This window comes from Drosophila albomicans, chromosome 3 (genome assembly GCF_009650485.2).
Source record: "Drosophila albomicans strain 15112-1751.03 chromosome 3, ASM965048v2, whole genome shotgun sequence".
In the NCBI taxonomy this organism is placed as follows: domain Eukaryota; kingdom Metazoa; phylum Arthropoda; class Insecta; order Diptera; family Drosophilidae; genus Drosophila; species Drosophila albomicans.
The window spans coordinates 17,482,077-17,502,488 of record NC_047629.2 but is presented as its reverse complement, the minus strand read 5'-3'; the positions used below and the strand labels follow the sequence as shown (position 1 = coordinate 17,502,488).

Below are 20,412 nucleotides of genomic sequence, written 5' to 3'. Positions count from 1 at the left end.
ACAATTATGCGTGATCTTTTGAAAGCACACGGCAGATTCGGCCGAGACTGGCACACGACCATCTCGTTGTGGGGACGGGATCGTTGCTCTTGGTCAAGAAACGTCTCTGAACTTGAGCGGTATTCAGCATAAGCCGTTGGTTGAGTGTCTGTCTGAAGATGCTTTTGATATGTTTGTATTATGTAAATGAATACAGAAACAGACACAGACACATTTGTCATGCATATTTATCAATGCAAATAGCGAGTACGAGTTTGTTGATTTGTGTATTGATTTTATTTTTTTTTGGGCGATCGTTAGACAAACCTGCTAAGCCATTGTTAGTTGACACATTTGTCGCAAGTCAGTTTCTGGGAGCGTTGTTCACGAAACGAAAAAAATAAACAAAAAAAGCAAAAAGAAACAAAGAACTTGGCCTTTCAAAGTGAGGCCGTAATTACAGACTTCCGCTTACGAAAGTGAATTGCCCACCCAGCAAGAGTGAAAAGAGTTGGGCACCAGCAGCAGCATCAGCCATGAGGACGGCAGACAGACAGAATCGGGGATGCTGAAGGCGCCACAATGTATCCCGTTACAGGGCCATAAAACTCCATAAACGATGCTGGCGACGAGGCCAAATTATACCGCATACGCACACGTACTTAGAGCAAAGTCAAGTAACAACTCGATAGACACCAGGCTAATTGGACGCGAGCTCATGAATTGAAAGTGGGAGTGGAGAACCTTAACCCCCACTCCCCTCCGACTACTGCCTTCCGCTTCAACTTAAAAACGGGGCGGACTGTAACAATTGTGGGCGATTTGCATACAATTTGGCGCTTGGATTACCAGCAAAGCGGCGACAAAATGTTGCTGCGTCATTGTTGGCCATACAACAACAAAAACTAAATAGAAGACCACCAGAAAAACCAGATGACTTTGTATGTTATATGGCATATTAACAAACACAGAGACAAAAGTGATGTATGTATTTGTGTATGCAGTTAATAAAGATAATAATAATATGCTGTGGCACAATGGCAACTATTGTTTGCTGACAGTCTGTCGTCTGTCGTTTGTCGTCTGTTGTCTGTCATCGCACACAACAAACATATCACAGTTGCAGTGGCGGCTGTGGCATTGTCAAGGCTGTTGCAGCATATCGCCAGCTTGCAGCTTAGAGCAGCTAATAGAAATAACAAAAAAAACTCAAGCACACACACACACAAGCTCTCGAGGCCGCAAAATGTTGCGCAGACCGAAATTGTGGCAACACTTGTTGCTGCCGCAAAAGATGAGACAAGCACCCACGCAACAAGCAGCTGCTGGTTGCTGCTTGCTTGCTGCTTTTCGGCAACCATTGTTGGCTGTTGCCTGCCTGCCTATTATCCTTAACAAAAGGACACCATCGTTTGTCGGCCGACACGTCGGCTGTCGGTTGTCGGTTGTCGTTCGTCGCCGTGTCGGTTGTAGGTTGCACGTTGTCGGCAACTCAACACAAACATATAAAACCGGATGTTACGCCAAACATTGCCACAGAAGTGTTTCACATTTGCGCGGTCAACAAGTGTCCTGCCAAAAGCATCCTTAAACAGTGTTTTGCCTCTTGCGCTCATTGCCAAGTTATCCCAAGTTCTAAGAATATATTTTCATTGTGTGGCATGCCAATTTGATTGCAATTACAATATCATCTTTCCATTAAGCAACTGTTTTCTAAATTAAAGGTGAGTGAAAAAATGCTAAAAAAGTTTTCCTTATTCGCTTTAAACAAAAGCAGAATGAGTTTCTAAAATTTAGAATTAACTAAACTAGTTTGCTTCGAAAAATTTAGCAAAATCATCCATTATTATTATGGAAATTCTAAAGCGGAAGGAACGATGTTTTATTACGTTATTTCAAGCCAAGATTTGCATCAATTTAATTTCTTATAGCTTGCCAAGTTAAAGAACTGACTCGAAATAAAAATCATTCTAAAAATGGTGTAGAAATCTCTTCCTCACACCGAGTATATTCACTTATTTAACACCAAGAATATCACAACGTCTTAAGCGTCTCTTGCATCTTCTTATAAGCTGTGTGCTTTAAATAATTTTATAGTAGGAAGAAATTCATTAGACATTAGACCATTGCCTCAGGCAAGTTCAACATACTTGAGTATGAGTCTCAAATTTTGTCGGATTAAGAAACAGTCTTTTGTTTTTTTGTTTCATGAATTGAAGACTGAATTTTAAATGAATCAAACTTGGTTGCAATAGCAGCAATGGAGAGTGAAATACAACAGAGTTGAAGGATTCTTCAATTTGGATTATAATTCTGTGTTTCATGAAACAGAACTAAGAAATATAACATATGCGTAATTCGCTGGCCAAAAATGTCTCTTGAGACTCTATTTACAGTGAAAAAAAACATAAACGGAAACAATTTTTTTTGGATTAGCGTTATATTTAAAGCTAACATAAGATTGACTATAGGGAGTATTTCTGTTTTACAATAAAATATATAAATTCGTTTATTTATTTGGTGTTTCGTGCAAATTTGCTCACTTTGCGATTATCTTATATCAGACAAATAATTCCAAAATCATTCCTAGCTCTAGCTATAGTGATAATCAAAAGCTATAAGATTAATCTTTATTCAACAAAAAGTGTTTTGGTATTGATTTGTTTTACCAGAGAATTACAAGTTTTGAATAGAAATTTGTACAAAATAATTGATGCATAGAAATAATATTTTAAATTTTATTAATTATTTAAAATCCAAAAAAGAAGAATATAAAATAACAATTGTTTTTTCTTTGTGAATATTAAAAGTATAAAAATAGTTAATTAATAAAGAATAATTTCAGTTTTGAAGCAGAGTAAAAACCCAATAAGTTTTGAGCAATTATTTTTAAGTAGAGTACAAATAATTCTGTTTGAGTTATTTTGGGTGAAGCTTGAACTTCAAAATAAAAAATTCTGCTTGGAAAATATTAAATTTCATTTTACTTAAGAACCGGTTACTTTAGGCCAAAGGCAACGACCCGAACAATGCGCGTGTAATGCAAATACAGTTACAATTGAAGGTGGCAAATATTATAGTTGCTGCCAAACTCACACACACACATACACTCAGACAAACACCTATTCAAAGCACTTCCATTTTGGGTTAATGAACACAAATTGAAATATTTACGGCTGCACTTCGGAGAATACTAGCAGAAAAAGCGCAGGCAACAAAGCGTCGCTAGATTTTCATTTGCCTTCACAGTTTTCACACTCACACTGTATGTGTTTTTCCCCCTTTTACTAGTTATAATGGTTGTTTGTTGAATGCCAGTTGGTCAGGTGGCATCTACCATATGCATAGCTCAAGAACTTGCTGCGAAGCATGAACAATTTTTGATTTATCACTGACAACGTGAGATGAGGTGCAGCTTCCGCACCCACAGCCGTTCCTCTTGATCCTGCTTCTGACCAGAAAAAAAAAACAACTGAATGGGGCAGGTGTGTTGTGTCTTTGTGTTGCACATACCACGCGGCAGCGGCAATCATTTGTCTTTTGCCGCTACTCTCAGTGTGATGTTGAGTTGTTGAGCTGCCTGTCGCTGATAAATTATATTTAAATGCGCCGAATGATGTTTGCTGTGTTGCTGCTTTGCTGCTTTGCTGCCAAACATAACTCCCAACACATGTCTGGCTGGCACTTCAAATGTATCGCATTGCGGAACATTCATAAGATATGAAAATCTGATTAAAAGTGCTTTGTGCTCCTAAAAAAAGAAGAGGTGTCAGCTTTCAAGCTGAGAGGCTGTACTAAACGAATTAACGAGTGTGTTATTGATACGATGAGACAACAAGCTAACATTCACCAGGTAACAACGAGACAACATTGCGTATGCGTAATTCAAAAAGTACTGCCCACCGAAAAGTTGCGAAATATTTGGAAAATTTTAAGTACGCATCTCATCTTTTCTTTTTGTTTTTCTTTTTGGTAGAGGGGAAATCAATCAGCCTGTTTGACAGTTGTCACTAGAAATGAGCACTTGACTCCACACACCTGAGATGTTGGTTGCAACACATTCTCGACTACAATATACAATAATAATATGTTTGACAAACTCATAAATTGAGCACACACACACACACACACTCTTCGGGCAGCTCTTCAACGCTGTCTGCAACTTCAACTTGAGTTTGCAATTTGTTTAACGTTCGATGCCACCAAATGTTGCCGTGTTGCAAGTGCCAGTTGCAGTTGCAGTTTGCAAAATTGCTGTTTTTGTTTAATTGCAAGCAAAAACCAACATTCAGTGTGGTGGAAGGGCAACGAGCACAGTTAGCAGAATATTGCCACAAAATGCTGCGTTGTGGCATGTCGTTGATTTGGCTAACAAATTGCCATTGGCCCGGTCTACTCTACATGCTGCTCTCTCATTCTATTTCAACCACATTTGCTTGCCACTTATGTCTGCAATGAATGGTGAACTGATTGCGACTGCAAACCAAAATACAACAAGGAAAAACCTTTATGTTTCTTCTTTTTTTTTTTTGTTGTATATATTTCGAATTAACGCCGAGACAGTTTATGAAATTTTGAACATTAATGTTGAGTACTGAAAATGTATGTTAATGAGTTCAGCTTTGCCAAAACGCGTCAAGTTGGGGTCAAGTTGTTATTGTTGCCGCTTCAGCTGCCGTTTTTTCAACGTTTCACGTACGTTTTTTATTTCATTTTTAAATACAGCGCTAAGTTGACCAACTTGCCGCAGATTAATGTCAAGTTTAGGCGCGCTTTATTATTAACACGTTTTCAGGGCTAGTTTTGAACCGTTACTTGGCAAATATTATGTATTAAAATTGTTCACAGGGGATTTCCCCGCACTCAAAATAAGTGCTGTCAGCTTGCCGAGATTGTTCGATACCCACGCAATTGGCGAACGCAATTCAATTAGGCTTAGCTTAAGATATTAATAGGCATTTCTCCACACTTGCCTCAAGTGGAATCTCTGGCTTTGGCTGCATTACTTTACCAACCCGATCCTAATGCAATGCAAGTCCTCTTAAGTGTTGGCGTCACACTTTCCACCACATCCACCACATCGACATCGCCATCCATAAGCCATAATCATTTGCATCTCTAATGGCTCTTTGGCTCTCTCTCTCTCTCTGACGGTGTCCGGACGTTCATACATCAAGCAGCCGCCATCTAAGGCAACGCTAACGCCTTCAACAGGTTGTATTAAGAATGGCTGAGAGACGACTGCAGACAGCAGCCAAGGGAGAAGGAGAAGGGGAGGAGTAGGAAGCAGGAGTTGCTCTCGGTGTTGGCTTTAATGCGCTTGGTTAACTTTTTACGCGCACATTCATATTTCGCTCTTGGCCAGCCAGATTATCGCATAAATATTGTTATGGTTAATTAGCGGGACACTTTGTCTCGCCACCAAGAAGAACATGAACATGAAAATAAAGGCGTCAAGACATTTGCCGGCTACCGGATAAGTTGCTTCTCGCTCCTACTCGTTATTGTTGTGGTTTCTCTAGCTAAGTAAAATGAATAGACAAAGGCGTGTAGCATGGCATTAATGTGATTAAAACTTGTAATAGATAATGTGGCAAATGATTTACTTAGCACCTCGTAATTATATTTATTAACACTGCCAACAATTCCACCTCTTTTTTTTTGCAGCTGCTATCATGGGCATTGCGTTGATGTTCCTCCTGGCCCTGTACCAAATGCAGTCGGCCATCCACAGCGAGATCATTGATGCACCCAACTATGCGGAGAACGAACTACTGACTGAGGACACCCCAAGCAACACAAATGCGGAACCACGTATAGCTGAGAGCGAGCTGCTCGATGGTTTGATGCTGGAGAAACCGGAGCAAACGGAACTGGAATTCCGGTATCCCATCTCGGCCATTGGCATTGATTATGCCAAAAATTCGGTGGTGTTGCGATTCCAGAAGAATGCCCGCAAGCAGCGCTTTAAATACGATCCTGAGTATGAAATGCAGCGCAAGTCATTGAAGGATAATTTCATGCACTTTGGCAAGCGGCAAGCGGAGCAATTGCCACAGCCAACGGGCAGCGGTTACTTCGAGAGTGTAAAGCGTGCCGCCATGGATCGCTACGGTCGTGATCCCAAGCAAGACTTTATGCGCTTCGGACGCACCCCGTCGGACTTTATGCGCTTCGGTCGCGCATCGTCGGATTACATGCGTTTCGGACGCGATCCCAAACAGGACTTTATGCGCTTTGGTCGTGATCCCAAGCAGGATTTCATGCGATTTGGTCGTTCTGATAACTTTATGCGATTCGGCCGAAATATGCATTTCCACGAGGAGTTGCGCAGTCCCAAGCAGGACTTTATGCGTTTCGGTCGCCCGGATAACTTTATGCGCTTCGGTCGCTCAACACCTGCGGAATTTGAACGTTACGGTAAACTGGATTCGAACTTTATGCGTTTCGGGAAGAGCATTCATGGCGCTGGCCTAACAAACTCGGAATCGAATCAGACCAAATCGCAGTTGCAACAGGCAAAAGTCGATGGCAAGCAGCAGACCAGCGATGAAAGCAATCCCTCGGACAAGGCCATAACAATGCTCTTCAGCAAGCATCAGCAACAGCAGCAGCAACAACAACAACAGCAGCAACAGCAGCGGCAGCCAGAGGAGCAGCAACAGTTGAAGAGCAGCGAACAGACGGAAGCGCAGAACAACTTGGATGAAAGCAGTGTGGAGCAATTCTATGAGCCATAGATATTTGTTGTTCCGATCCGAATGCACCTTGTAAATATTAATTGGCCAAAGCTGAACAAAAAACTATTGATAAATGTATTTACTATATGTATATGCTAGATATTCCCAAGAAACGTAAACTTGTAATTCCTTTGAATTTTTAATGGGGCTGGATTAAAAATTCACCACGCTTTGATCTGATCAATACCAAAAACAACTAAAAAAAAAAAGAAAAACAGCAAAAAATTAACCAAATTACTAGTGTGCACACTCACGCACACACATTTACACCAATGCACATACATACATAATACTTATTAAGTGTAATATCAAAACACAATATTAAAATGTTAAATGTACTTCCCTCAATGCATTAAATATGTTGTGAACAAATCTTTTAAATAAAGACAAACTCGCTAACTATTGTGTTGCTATCTTTTTTTGGACTGTTGTCTAGTCGTCAAACCGAAAATTATGCTGGCATTGGCATTGACCTTAACAATCTACCACAATTATTCAAATTTGAACTGTCAGACAAGTCCACAGTGGCGCCATCGGTTGGTTAGCGGCAGCAAACACGGGCAGCGCTGCCAGTTTCGTCCGTTAGCAACGCCCGCAACATTTTCTACATGTGGCAACGCCACGTATTCAACAGCTGAAAGTTGAGGAAGGCAGCAACAGCGTTCTGTTAGCAGTGATGTATGTTTAGCATATTTATATTTTTATTTGGCATGCTCTAGCTATAAATGTACGCTGTATACCAACAAAATGTGTATTGGTTCAATTCACTTAATTAATTTAAATTTAATATTTAAGACATCGTAAACATTAAGCATTTAGCATAGTTTAAATATAAATACATCTGCATTTTTAGCTATCTTTTTTTTTTAGCTTATTTTTACGGCATATCTCAGACAGCATGAGCGCGCTCATAATCTGGCAACACTGCTGTGCTGCCAGCTGATCAGTTGAGAGTGGTTAGCGTTTGTTATACTTCGTCCAACTTTGATTGCAGACTTCTGCAGAACATAATAATATATTTGGCATTCAAATCTCAAGTGAGAAGGACAAATCAACAAATAGGTAAGACACTCGAAGCGAATATTTCAATCAATGCGAACCTTAACCGCTGCGTTGCGGCATTATTTCATCGAGTCTAAAGTCCAACTTGTTGCTCTGTTGGCGTCGGCATTATTTGTTTTTGTTTGATATCAGCGTAAATATAAATATCATTACCACTATATTATATATGTATGTTGCAGCCCGTCCAATTAGGCCAATCAATTTTCTAAGCGAAAATGTCGGCGCTCCTGAAAATGCACAGAGGTGAGTTTTAATTGTGATCAGACAAAAGCTAAACAAAAACAACAACAAACATATTGTGGATTACATAATACATAATGTTTTAGGATGCAGATCATGAGAGTCTTAGAGATAAAGAACTTGGACAATTTATATAATACCTATACGTATTAGCAGATCATCAATTTCAAAAGTATTTCCACACTTTGTTGTTGTTGTGTGCTTATCACAGTTGTTATCAGTTGTGTCAATTATCCATGCAACGTTGTTTAATCATAATCTCTAACCCTGCCCAGTTCATAAGCTCTTCACACCCGCCTTTGTGCGCAGCGTGTCAGAGGCGGCCAAATACCCAAAGATTACCACACACTACACTTTGCATCCACGCGAGAAGGATCCAAGATGGAAGGAGGTGGACATGGAGCGTTGCGTCGAGGAGGTGGACATTGTCATTGTGGGCGGTGGACCAGCTGGCATGTCCGCAGCCATACGTGCCAAGCAGCTGGCAGCTGAGAAAGATCAGGTGAGTTGGCAAACTTCATTTTTAGCAACTGGAAAGTCTTTAATCTTCTGTTTCTGCAGGAGATTCGCGTGTGTGTTGTGGAAAAAGCCGCTGAGGTCGGCGGACACATTCTCTCTGGCGCTGTCATTGATCCCATCTCACTGAATGAGCTCATCCCCGACTGGCAAGAGCAGGGCGCTCCCCTGAACACACCCGTAACCAAGGATACCTTCTCGTATCTCACCTCCACGGGTCGCATCTCCATACCCATATTTAAGGGCTGGCCGATGGACAATCATGGTAATTTTGTGGTGCGCTTGGGTCACTTGGTGAAATGGTTGGGTGATCAGGCAGAAGCATTGGGCGTAGAGATCTATCCAGGTTGTGCTGCCTCCGAGGTGCTGTTCCATGAGGATGGCAGTGTTAAGGGCATTGCCACGAATGATGTGGGCATTGCCAAGAGCGGAGCACCTAAGGAAACCTTTGCACGTGGCATGGAGCTGCATGCCAAGACCACAATCTTTGCCGAGGGCTGCCGTGGTCATCTCTCCAAGCAGATTATGCAACAGTTTGGTCTCAACGTGGGCAGTGAACCACAAACCTACGGTATTGGCCTTAAGGAGGTCTGGGAGATTCCTGCCGAGAAGCATCAGTAAGCTATAATGAGTACTTTAAACTAGAATTCATTCTTATGTAATGCTTTTCCTGCTGCTTTGCAGACCTGGTCTGGTAGAGCATTCAATTGGCTGGCCGCTGGATCGCTTTACATATGGTGGCTCTTTCCTGTACCATCTCAATGAACCCACTCCGGCAATAGCTGTGGGCTTTGTGGTTGGTCTTAACTACAAGAACCCATGGATTAGTCCCTTCCAGGAGTTCCAGCGCTTCAAGACGCATCCTAAGGTGCGCGACATCTTCGAGGGAGCCACACGCATTGCCTATGGTGCACGTGCCATCAACGAGGGCGGCTTCCAGAGCATGCCAAAGAAGCTCTCTTTCCCAGGTGGTTGCTTGGTGGGTTGCAGTGCTGGTTTCCTCAACGTGCCACGCATCAAGGGCTCGCATTATGCCATGAAGAGCGGCATGCTCGCAGCCGAGAGCGCTTTGGAGGCTATCAATGCGGATTCACAGTCAACTGCTGGCATCGAGCCCACCAGTTATGCTGACAAGTGAGTTTTAAACACAATTAGCTTATTAACTGATTTTTAATCCATTTCGAATTTACAGAATCAAAGATTCGTTTGTATGGAAAGATTTGTACAAGGTGCGCAATGTGCACCCATCTTTCCACAATCCCTTGGGTCTCTATGGCGGTCTTGTGCTCAGCGGTTTCTCCATTTTCATGGGTGGTCGCGAACCCTGGACACTGACGCATGGTCCCCAGGATCACGAATCGCTGAAGCCTGCCAATGTTAGCGAGCGCATCGTGTACCCCAAGCCAGATGGCAAAATCTCCTTTGACTTGCTGTCTTCAGTGGCACTGACGGGCACCAATCACGAAGGCGATCAGCCCGCTCACTTGACACTCAAGGATGATCGCATACCCGTGGATCACAATCTGGCGATCTACGAGGGACCCGAGCAGCGTTTCTGCCCCGCTGGCGTCTATGAGTATGTGCCCAACGAGGAGGGCGGCAACATGAAGCTGCAAATCAATGCACAAAACTGCATCCACTGCAAAACCTGTGATATCAAGGATCCCAAGCAGAATATCAACTGGGTGGTGCCTGAGGGCGGTGGCGGCCCCGCCTACAATGGCATGTAAGCTGCAATCCTTTAAAGAGCTAGAGAGGATTCTTAATTGTACCACGATTGCATTTAGACTGTAAAACAACAACAAATGAGAAAATCAAAATTTGCTACGAAATTATTTTAAATGTTTAAGTTCAAAAGTCGAGAATTTGAAGTTGCAATAAAACGTAAACTAGAGTTTGTGAAATTCAGTTGCCAAAAAGGTTTTTATTTAAAAGTTTGCTACTTTTTTTGTTTTGCATTTTTTTTTGTTTGGTTTTTCTTTGTTTAAAACATCAACTTAATAGGTAAATGTTTATTCCACAATCAATTTTCAAAACCTTTCATATTCAGTGCACGGATAAAACTTGTTTACAATTATATATTCATAATTTTACATATATTCATAATTTATCATTATCTTTTTATTTCGTTTTGATGTTTTTCACCAAAATGGTAACTAATTTTCCTAAACATAATGCTTACAGTTTAGTTGTAAGTTTATTTGAACAGAGATACATCGATGGTTATTACAATATATGTATGTATATATAATAATATCTGTACTCGTAAGTAATATCAATTTGGAGCGCCGTTTTTTATACTATATATAATAGATAACTTAATTATATGCATATCACTTAAGTTGTATATAATTATGTTCTTTCTCTTTGGAAAGCGTTCATCAGGTTTTATAAACATTTAAACGCCATTTCACATAACATAACTTTGTCGACATATTCCGTACGTATTTTTTTCTAGATAATTGTGCCTTATGTGGATCTAATGATGATTGCGCGATAGAACCACAATAACAGAATAATAAAATAACTAAAAGTATGAAACAAGATTTGGACTATACGAGCATGTGATACATAGTGTATATCAATATGTATATATATAGAAGTACATCTATTTAATGCATAAAGTCTTTTTGCCTTTTTTTCAAACTGGATTTCTCATTAGTTTTAAGGGTGTCACATATATCTAACTCCATACAAACAGTGCATTGTTTTAACATTTATACTATATAGTAGTAATAATACAAACATATTCGAACCGGCTAGAAACAGTTGATTACCAATAGACATTGATTACCATATCCAATCATCATTTATCAATTATCAATTATTGTGGTCCCATGTGACCATTAAACGCCTTGTAGACGGCCAGCTGTACAGTGCACTGATCCAATCTAAATCGTATATCTATATACTATATGTGTGCGATCTCTTCACGATCTCTTACTCTATTCTATTCAAACCCTTTAATGCCAATTGTAATTTAGCCTGTATCAATGATTTTGTACATTATGTGCTGCTCTTCTACTTGAGTTTCCATTCACTTTATCCAAGTTTCATAATTTCATTTAATTTTTAAAGCTTAGTTTAAAATAAATTTGTGTTTTTTCTTGTATTTTTGTATTTTTGTTTTCGGTTGCATTAACTACGTTCTTTAAATAGCACAAATAACACCTGTATTGAAATGTTTCACCATCAAGTTTTTTCCATTTTGTTTATCATTTTCAGCAAGTGATCGCTGTTTAACATTTATTTATATGTTTATGTTATGTTTATTTAAGAGGCACTGTTTTTAAGGCAACACTACAGAGTGAAGTTTCATTTACCAGGATTTATGTACACAAAACCAAGGATCATAATACAACCAAATATATAGGGGAATTGGAAATATGGAAAAGTCATTTGCAAATTATATGAAAACTCAGTAAAGGGTAAACAAAACATTTTTATACACATAACAATTGTAACACTACATTCAACATTCACTGTAATATTGTATAAGTATATGTATATATATATTTTCTTGTTCATTCTTTATCCGTTCATGGGGGAGCAATTTGGATGAAATTATTTGTGATAAATTTTCCAAAGCCGAGAAATCATTTCCGACATGTCTGACAAAAGGGTTTCCAAATAATTGAAATAATCCATTCGGGATTTCTGCAAATGTTTAATGCTTGCCCGCAGATCTCAATCTGTGTCTTAATATCAACTCTACAATCAGTATATATTGCTAGAAAATATGTGACTTTTGCCACTTTATAGTATAGATATATATATAACATATATATGTATATACAGTATATATTCTTGTTCTAAAGCTTATTTGTTCTTCTTTTGGGAAACCTGTAAAGTGTAAATGTTTATTGTTTGTGTTCATTTGTTGTGCATTTCGGATCGTACAATTCGGTGCTATATATATATATGCACAGCTGTTAGGTAAAATGCGAAATGTACATATGTAAATACTGTTAAATTCTTTGCATATGTTCTTCAATTTTGTTTGTTTCTTTTTTTTTGCAATATCTTCTTTTTTTTACTTTTACAATTTGCTGTAGAAAGTGCAACAGGTCATGTTTTGGTAGCGCAAATATTTACAGAGCGCGTTTACCTCTTAAGTGCGAAATACTTAAATAAATTGGGCAAATTGACAAGTAGACAGCCACGCCCACTTCCATGTATGCGTGTGTGTGTGTGTAGAGTGCAAATCAAAAAAATAAAATAAACTAATAATGTAATTGTTTTTAATAATTTTATTTAAATTATATTTTGTGTTTGAGTTTTGTTTTTGTTTTACAAACTGCATTTCAATAAATTGTAAATTGTAAATGGTAAAATGTAAAAATACAAAAACTTAAGGCGCAATTATTAGAAACGCTTCAAATCAGAACTCAGAAATTCACTTTAAGTTTAATTACAAATTATGACTTCGTTTTGCTTAGAGAAGAAGAGAATAAAGTCTATCAAATAAGGACTTAAACACAAGTTACAAGTTACAAATTACAATTATAATTAAATCATCATTTCATTTATTTTCTTGTATTTTTTTTGTTGATTTTGTTTTTCTTCAAACTCGAAACTGAAACTTACAACTTAAGGCATTAAATTAAGATTACAAATTAAAATAAACTGAGTCGTTGAATAAGATATTTATATATAATTAATAATTTGTATTTTTCAAGCTGATAAACCGTATTGATAAATTGCACAATAATTGAATAATGAAAGAAACAAAAAAATAAGATAAAAATTAAAACATTGCGAGAAATGTTTCTGAGTACATTTTCGTAAGGGGGTGTGTCTGCCCATGTGTGTAAGTGTGTGTGTGTGCTCACAATAACATATATTTATCATATCATATAGTCTGACTTGCATGCTTTACGTATGTTGTAATTGTATTTCTTTCTTTACTTTTTTGCAGTGATCAATTTAGCCTAAAAACCAAATAAAATATGTACATCATACTTGTATGTGTGTGTGTTTCGGGGGTGTGTGTTTTGTTGACTTAAAGTTAACATTAAATTGAATTAAACTAAATCAGCTCAACACACTAACAACTAGCTATAATGCTCCTTTCGAGTCGCATCGAGTAGAGTCGCTTTAACAACTCTCTTGCGCTTGCGCTTAAATATTAATTTCAATTTATCATAGTATCATATGTAATTAACTAGCTACGGCTTTCAACGGCTCTTTTTTTGTTTAGGGGGGTGTTTTGGGGTAGTGACAGGGGACAAATATGACACACTTATAGACTTATGTGTGTGTGATCTGTGTGTGTGTGTGTTTGTTTGTTTGTATAATTTAAAATTATAACTATTAACCATACAATGTAGATATACATTAATATATTAGATATACTTATAAGCATAAGTTACACATTAGACAATAATTGTAGATATGACACTGTCACTTGTTGTTGCTTAAACTTAAATCAATAACAAAACCTTTCGCTTCCAGCTCGACTTCCCCATAACTATTGCACTGGTCTGGAAACTGTTTTTGTTGTTGTTCAACTCGATCTTGTTGTTGTTGTTGTAGTTGTTGTTGCTACTGCTGCTCGGGTGCATAGCCAACAGCCAAGTGTTGGCCATAGCAATCGTAGCCGCCACGCCCATAGCCAGCCGCACTCAGAAACGTTCGAGTCTCTTTACGCGGTGGCGGTGGCATCATCACCAGATCGTTGTCGCTGCTGCTGTTGTTGTTGTTGCTACTGCTGTTGTTGACTGGCTTCTTGTTGCTGTTGTGATGTTGCTGTTGTGGTTGTGGTTGTTGTTGCTGCTGCTGCTGTTGTTGTAGTAGCTTATAATCGCTTAAGGCGACTCCACGTGCCGGCTATGTGCCCCAGCCACCAGATATTCTTGGCCTTTTGTGATTGGGCGCATCATAATCGCTCAACTGTTGCTGTTGCTGATGTTGTTGCTGCTGCTGTTGTTGCTGCTGCTGCTGCTGTTGTTGTTGCTGCTGTTGCTGCTGCTGCACTGCAACGGCAGCGAGACGCACGTCCTGTTCGCTGCTGGGCGCACCTGCGTTTAAGATAATAAAGTCTGTTAAACTATTAGTTTGAGCTGTACTGTTTGCATGTGTGTGTGGCACGGGCAGCAGGCGGAGGCTTTTTTTAGGGGCCAGACGCATCGGCATTCAACGCCTGGCAACGGATTAACAATGTGTGTGTGTGTGTGTTTTGTATGTGTATGCATATGAGTGTTCATGTGTGTGTGTGTGTGTGTGTGTTACACTCAGTTGAGTTAGTCAAGAAATTAATCAATTAATAAAGTCAGGCAATTAATTAGTTGTCAATTTTGTTTTAGCTTAAATCGAAATTTGGATACAAAAAAAAACACAATTTTTTTGGAAAAAGAAAGTATGAGAGACATGACAAAATGATTGATAGCTGGCTGGTTTTTTGAAACAGAAAAGAATTGGACGAATTTTGAAGACGAATCATGTGTGTATGGCAAAGACAAGCTGATAAACAATGTTCGAGAATCGATGCTAAAAATGTTTGTCGCTAGTTTATCAGCTGTCGAATTTTGTGTATCGAGTGCGCTGTGTTTCATTGTATGTGTGAAAATGTATGTTTTGTTTGTTGGTTTGTTTTGGCCAATTTACCGGCAAAATTCCATCTAGCATTATGTCCCATAAGCGCGCGGTACGGATATCCATCATACTTATCATGCCCTAAAAATTGTCATATATATTTGTTGTTGTTTTGGTTATTATTATATTTACTTTTAATTATTATTAATTTTTAATTTCGATTTTTTGGGGTTTTAATTTGTTAATAGAACAAACAACGCGAAAAGAGAAATATACGTAATTAAATCACACTCGGCGTATACGTAATATGACATATTAAGTATACGCCGCTTAAGACAAGTTTCGTTTCTTTTTTTTTTAGGTAGCATTAAAAGACATGCCGCAAAAAGAACAACATTGAACAAAATTAGTAGATATTCAAAAATTTTCAATTTTGCAAGCGAAAATATCACAAGGAAAAAAAGGAAAATTCAGAAACCTAAAGAGTTGCAACGTACCTGGAGTCGGTGTTATGTGGCCGGTTGATGAGGGCCGTGAATTCGGCATGACCAGATGCTGTTGCGAATGACTTAGGACGCTCAAATTGGTGGCCTGCTCTGCGCTGCCGTTCGTTCCACCTCCGCCTCCGCCGCCGCCAGGCGCTCCAGTTAATATGCTGGCGTTGTTCAAGTGTGTGATGACATTCGCTGCACTAAGTGAGCCAGCTGCACCACCTGCGGCACCTCCGTTGGCTGAGGCATTGCTGCTGGTGCTGCTGCTGCTGGAACCGCTGCCCGTTGAGCCGTTGCTGTTATGCTGATTGTGTCCGCCGCTGGCGGAGAGATCGCGTGGCGGCGACTGTGGCTCCGCCTTGACCTTGATGGAGACGGGTGAGCTGGCGGGCGGCGGTGTGCTATTCGAGACAGCCAAGTGCGATAGACTGCAAGGCAGATTATGATGTTGGTCGCCGTTAAGTGTTTGCCTGCTGGGACTGCTGCTGCTGCTATTCGCCGGGCTCGGGGCCTGGACTACCCACCTAGTGTGCTGCTGGACGAGACCCTGATGCCACTGCGGCAGGCTCATAATGTCCGCGCTCATCGCCCCCGACGACGAGAAGTCCTGCGCCCCAAACGAGTAGCTGGTCAGCGCGGGCATCGGTGTCTGCAGCGTCACCACTGGCGTGTTCAGCGACGTCTGGCTCTGACGCTGCTGCAATGCAAAGTACAGAGATGGGGGATTTCAATTGATGGAGAGGATAAAAGTTAGACTTAGTCACCAAATCTAATTTAAATCAAATAAAATAGTACAACTTCACCTAGAACCATAATTTATGTTCTACTAATAAGTTGTACTTCCTTAAAATGTACTTTATTTTATGTTCAATAATTCATGCATTAAATAAAGTAAATTGTCTGACATTTATAAATCTATTATTTAAATATTTATGACAGTCGTCTATTTTCTATGACATACTTAGAAAACAATTTATGCATAAAATGTGAAAGTGGTTCTTTAAATTCTAAGTCTCATAAACCAATAAATCAATAGCTTCGAACAACATCTTCAACTGAAATTATTACCATACTTAAGCATTTAAAAAAGCTGCAATAATAACAACAGCTTGTACTGTAATGATGATACTATTTGAATATTGAAGAATTGATCAATAATACATTTTGTATTTTTTCTAATTTTGGCAAGATTTAAAACTTATAAATGTATCTTATAAATTGCTGAATTTATGGTGATATGTATTTTCTTCTTTAAACATTTTTATAATTAAGTTTTTGTTCAGTTGATAGAGTTACTATTTAATACTAAAGAAGTCAACAATCTATACTTATGTAAACTGAATATAATGTTTGAATCGAAATTGAAAATGACACATTAAAAACACTAAACAAAATTAAATAAAAAATGCAAAGTACATTAAACATTCCTAACAAGTATCATATAAGTTGGTGAATATATATTTTTAAAGAGTTTATTCTTTATGTATCTTTATTATGTTTTTCTTGCTAATAAATTTGCTTCGTTTACTTATTTTGATATTAATATATTGCTATTAGTCCAAGTTTCTTGACTGCAGACTTTGTAAGCTCAATGATTGACTGCATTTGAGTTAAGGTAGCAGAAGTTGTTACCTTTTTCTTTGCATAATCTTTAAGCTGTTACTGCAAGTGAAGAAGTAATGCTTTGGCATTGTGTTGAACTTACATCTGCATAGGCAACATCCTCCGCTGTCGCCGACATGTTTGGCGCTATGGTGGGCGGTATAACGACACGCAAATTGGAAGCTCGTCCATTCTGGCTGCCCGGCGATTGCTGTTTAATGGGCAAATGATGTGCTGCAAAAACGGGTTTTAATTGTTTAATAAATTGCTCCGAAAATTGTAGGCTATCAATTGGATGGATGTGAGGGGGGGAGAGGCAGTCAGGGGCGTGTTGTCCATTAAATAATTTTGCTAACTAAACTAATTGTACGTATTGAATGTATGTGTGTGATTATGTGTGTGTGTGTGTGAGTTGTGGAAGGGGGGTAAGAGTCTATTATGAATATAGTCATTATGCCCACCTATGCCAGGACTGGGACCTGGACTGGGTGATCCCACAAGCGGCGAATGTGAATGTGGATAACCGTTTGACATCTCCAACATGGTACCCGATGGATAGACTGATGAATGGAATATATAAAGAATATATAGATATGCAACAGTTAAATAACTTTATCACCATACTCGCGATTGGCAAGTACACGAAATACACAACAAACGAATGGCAGGCAAAAATGGTTAGCGATTAGATTAACCAAAACGAAACGAAACGAAACTTGAGAATGTAGTTTCCAAAAATAGTACTTAAATATATATTGTTAGAATCGCGGTTAAATGTCTAAACGAATTGTGCATGCAATAAATCAAAATAAGGTAGGGGGAAAAAACACAAGACAAGAAATCTAATTAAAAGAATGTGAAACCAAAACAGTAACAGAAACAGAAACAGCAACAGAAGTAAATGAAAATTGTGCACCCGCGACACTGTACTAACTTATTAAGGACATCCCACCTGAATCCGTCTCCGAACTCGATGGACGTGGGCTGATGTTTGTGTGGGACATTTGTGGGCTGGCCTGCAGCAGATTCTCACCGTAGGAGCCGGGCACTGGCACCGAAACTGGCAGCGTGTAACTCGTGTTGGGCATTGGTCTATTCGGTGCACCTCCGCCACCGCCACCGCCGCCTCCGCCGCCACCACCGCCCGTAACACCGCCAATGGCGATTTGGTTGCGCTGCATCATATTTTGAAATTCCTCGTCGATCTTATTGTATTTGGCTTCGGTGCGCGGGGTGAGCGTGTAATCGGCCTCCGCTTCGGGTGAATCCGGTGACATGACGCCGTTTTTGTTCTCCTTCTGTGAATACGAGAGCGACAGAGAGAAAGAGAACAAAATAAGAGATTGTTAAATTGTTGGGTTAAAATGAGACGGGGGCAAGTACTCGTAATTGGCCGAGAGAAAGAGAGAGAGAGAGAGGGGAAGCTTGCTTTGGCACTTGACACGTCGCCGCTCTGTTGATGTGCTAAATTATGTAAATCTTGTCTACGCTCTGCACGGCATTAACATTACAAAACAATTTAAAAGGCAGCAAACAAAAGACAACAGCAACAGCAACAACAACGGCAACGGCGACAATGTCGCATTAGAAATGCAAAATACATTGGCGTCTATGGGTTCTACTTCATCTCACTCTTCCCGCGTCCTTTCCCATTGTTGCTAGAAGCCCAAAACTAAGTGTTCTTCTTGCTGTTGCTGTTGTTGTTGTTTTTGTTATCTGTGTTTGTTGCTTTGTTTGTTTTCCGCGTGGCTGCTGCGCTTTTCTTTACAGCTCACTTGAGCACTCATAATTTCATGCAACTGTCAGACGCAAGATAAATCCCGATAACTCGCTCGAACAAGTAACGAGTGTTGGGCATTTATTTATCGATATGCATATTACAACAACGAGTTTAAAGCGACGAGTAATTGCTAGTTGATTGACGTCAGAGTAGCGTGACAAATTTTAAATAAAAGTCACGCCAACAAATTTAAATATTTGTAGATTAATGTGTAGAAAGTTATATATAACGGTTGGTTAATAACCACACGCTAAAGCAGGCCATTTAACCAATTATTTTAATTTATAAATTAATTTCTGCTAATATTTAAATAACAACATGTAAAGAAATTTATCAATTGCAACGAATGATTTACGAAATATCTGTACATTAACGTGTAATGTGTCAAAGTTGGGAGATAGTTGATTATTAGCGAGTGCAACCTAACGAGTAACTATTAATATTTTAAAAATATACTTTTTCTTCAAAATTTTAAATTAAAAAAAATCTCGAAGAAATAAAACACGGCAGCGATTGTTAAAATATGTTTGCATTAACTTATAATAAGTAACAGATTTAAGAAGTTAATCACCAGCGAATGTAAACAATCGAGTAATTATCAATTCCTATAAATATTATTTTTGTGCCGAATTTTAAATTAAGAAATTTATAAACTGCAACGAATGAATTTTAAAATATATTTACATTAGCTTTTAATATGCAAAAGTTGGAAGATACTTGGTCATTAGAGAGTGAAAACTAACGAGTAACTATCAATTCTTTTATCAATTTTTAAATGAGAAGTTAAAAATTTCTACACATTGACTTGCATAAATATTTAACGAATGAAGTCAAAATATAAACTGTTAACTTTTGACGAATCTTTTCTATTAGAGCGCAGACTAACTTTAAAAATGCCAAAAGTAATTAATATGTTCAACGAGTAGCGAGTTCACTTACCTCAATTATGTTCTTGTTGGTGAGCGATTCGTGTGGCTCATTGTATTCGGTGTACTTGAGCAGCACCCGATCCATATCGGTGCTGGCATACTGATACAGCTTGTTGCTCGACGAGAAGATGATCAGCGCGATCTCGCAGTCACAGAGCACTGACAGCTCGTAGGCTTTTTTCATAACGCCGAACTTGCGTTTGTTGAAGGTCACCTGGGGAATAAATGGGAGGTGCGGGGGGTAAAAGAAAGGAAAGTTTACAAAACTGTTTTCAAATTGCCTGCTCAAATATTTATGTAATTAGAGGCTAGCATCTTGGTACACTACTAACAGCGATTGGTAATGAATCGATTACGGCCAAGTCAAGGCCAAAAGACAAAAGTTATTGTCGTGTGCGAGTGTGTTAAGGTGTGTGTAAGCGTGTGTTCTTGACGCTGTTCATTTTGTTGTCAGTTATGACGCGTTTACGACTTGGTTAGGCATTAACCTTTACGATGCCACAAATGTCCTTTGCCTGGTCACGCACATTGGCATCGAG

General features: G+C 39.0%; 3 protein-coding genes across 4 annotated transcripts in view; 2 read left to right on the top strand and 1 right to left on the bottom strand.

Moving 5' to 3' along the window:
• Window positions 1–1,532: 1,532 nt before the first annotated feature.
• Window positions 1,533–7,109, top strand: LOC117571546 (FMRFamide-related peptides). Its single transcript, XM_034253739.2, has 2 exons — window positions 1,533–1,703; window positions 5,647–7,109. Exon 2 carries the CDS (start codon window positions 5,655–5,657, stop codon window positions 6,717–6,719), a length of 1,065 nt encoding a protein of 354 aa, XP_034109630.1. The 5' UTR covers window positions 1,533–1,703; window positions 5,647–5,654; the 3' UTR covers window positions 6,720–7,109.
• Window positions 7,110–7,640: 531 nt separating this feature from the next.
• Window positions 7,641–10,445, top strand: LOC117570686 (electron transfer flavoprotein-ubiquinone oxidoreductase, mitochondrial). The gene is made up of 6 exons (XM_034252487.2): window positions 7,641–7,781; window positions 7,961–8,024; window positions 8,297–8,523; window positions 8,583–9,154; window positions 9,222–9,671; window positions 9,730–10,445. Exons 2-6 carry the CDS (start codon window positions 7,997–7,999, stop codon window positions 10,265–10,267), a joined length of 1,815 nt encoding a protein of 604 aa, XP_034108378.1. The 5' UTR covers window positions 7,641–7,781; window positions 7,961–7,996; the 3' UTR covers window positions 10,268–10,445.
• LOC117570684 (myocyte-specific enhancer factor 2) overlaps window positions 9,699–20,412 on the bottom strand; it is a 68,367-nt gene continuing 57,653 nt past the window's right edge. The window contains exons 6-12 of one of the 2 annotated variants that reach the window (XM_034252485.2): window positions 19,884–20,087; window positions 18,099–18,462; window positions 17,268–17,398; window positions 16,087–16,259; window positions 15,569–15,990; window positions 15,144–15,212; window positions 9,699–14,578 (exon numbers count right to left, since the gene is read on the bottom strand). In XM_034252485.2, the coding sequence (XP_034108376.1) occupies window positions 14,367–14,578; window positions 15,144–15,212; window positions 15,569–15,990; window positions 16,087–16,259; window positions 17,268–17,398; window positions 18,099–18,462; window positions 19,884–20,087 (1,575 nt within the window). In that variant the 3' untranslated portion in view covers window positions 9,699–14,366. Of the gene's footprint in view, window positions 14,579–15,143; window positions 15,213–15,568; window positions 16,260–17,267; window positions 17,399–17,625; window positions 17,725–18,098; window positions 18,463–19,883; window positions 20,088–20,412 lie in introns of both variants that reach the window. The other variant, XM_034252484.2, reaches the window with a different exon arrangement.

Bases quoted from the DNA above. Each gene is read 5' to 3' on its own strand.
- LOC117571546 (XM_034253739.2), top strand. From the start codon at position 5,655: ATGGGCATTGCGTTGATGTTCCTCCTGGCCCTGTACCAAATGCAGTCG.
- LOC117570686 (XM_034252487.2), top strand. From the start codon at position 7,997: ATGTCGGCGCTCCTGAAAATGCACAGAG. The intron at 8,524-8,582 runs GTGAGTTGGCAA...CTGTTTCTGCAG, and splicing joins TGGCAGCTGAGAAAGATCAG to GAGATTCGCGTGTGTGTTGT. The intron at 9,672-9,729 runs GTGAGTTTTAAA...TCGAATTTACAG, and splicing joins CCCACCAGTTATGCTGACAA to AATCAAAGATTCGTTTGTAT.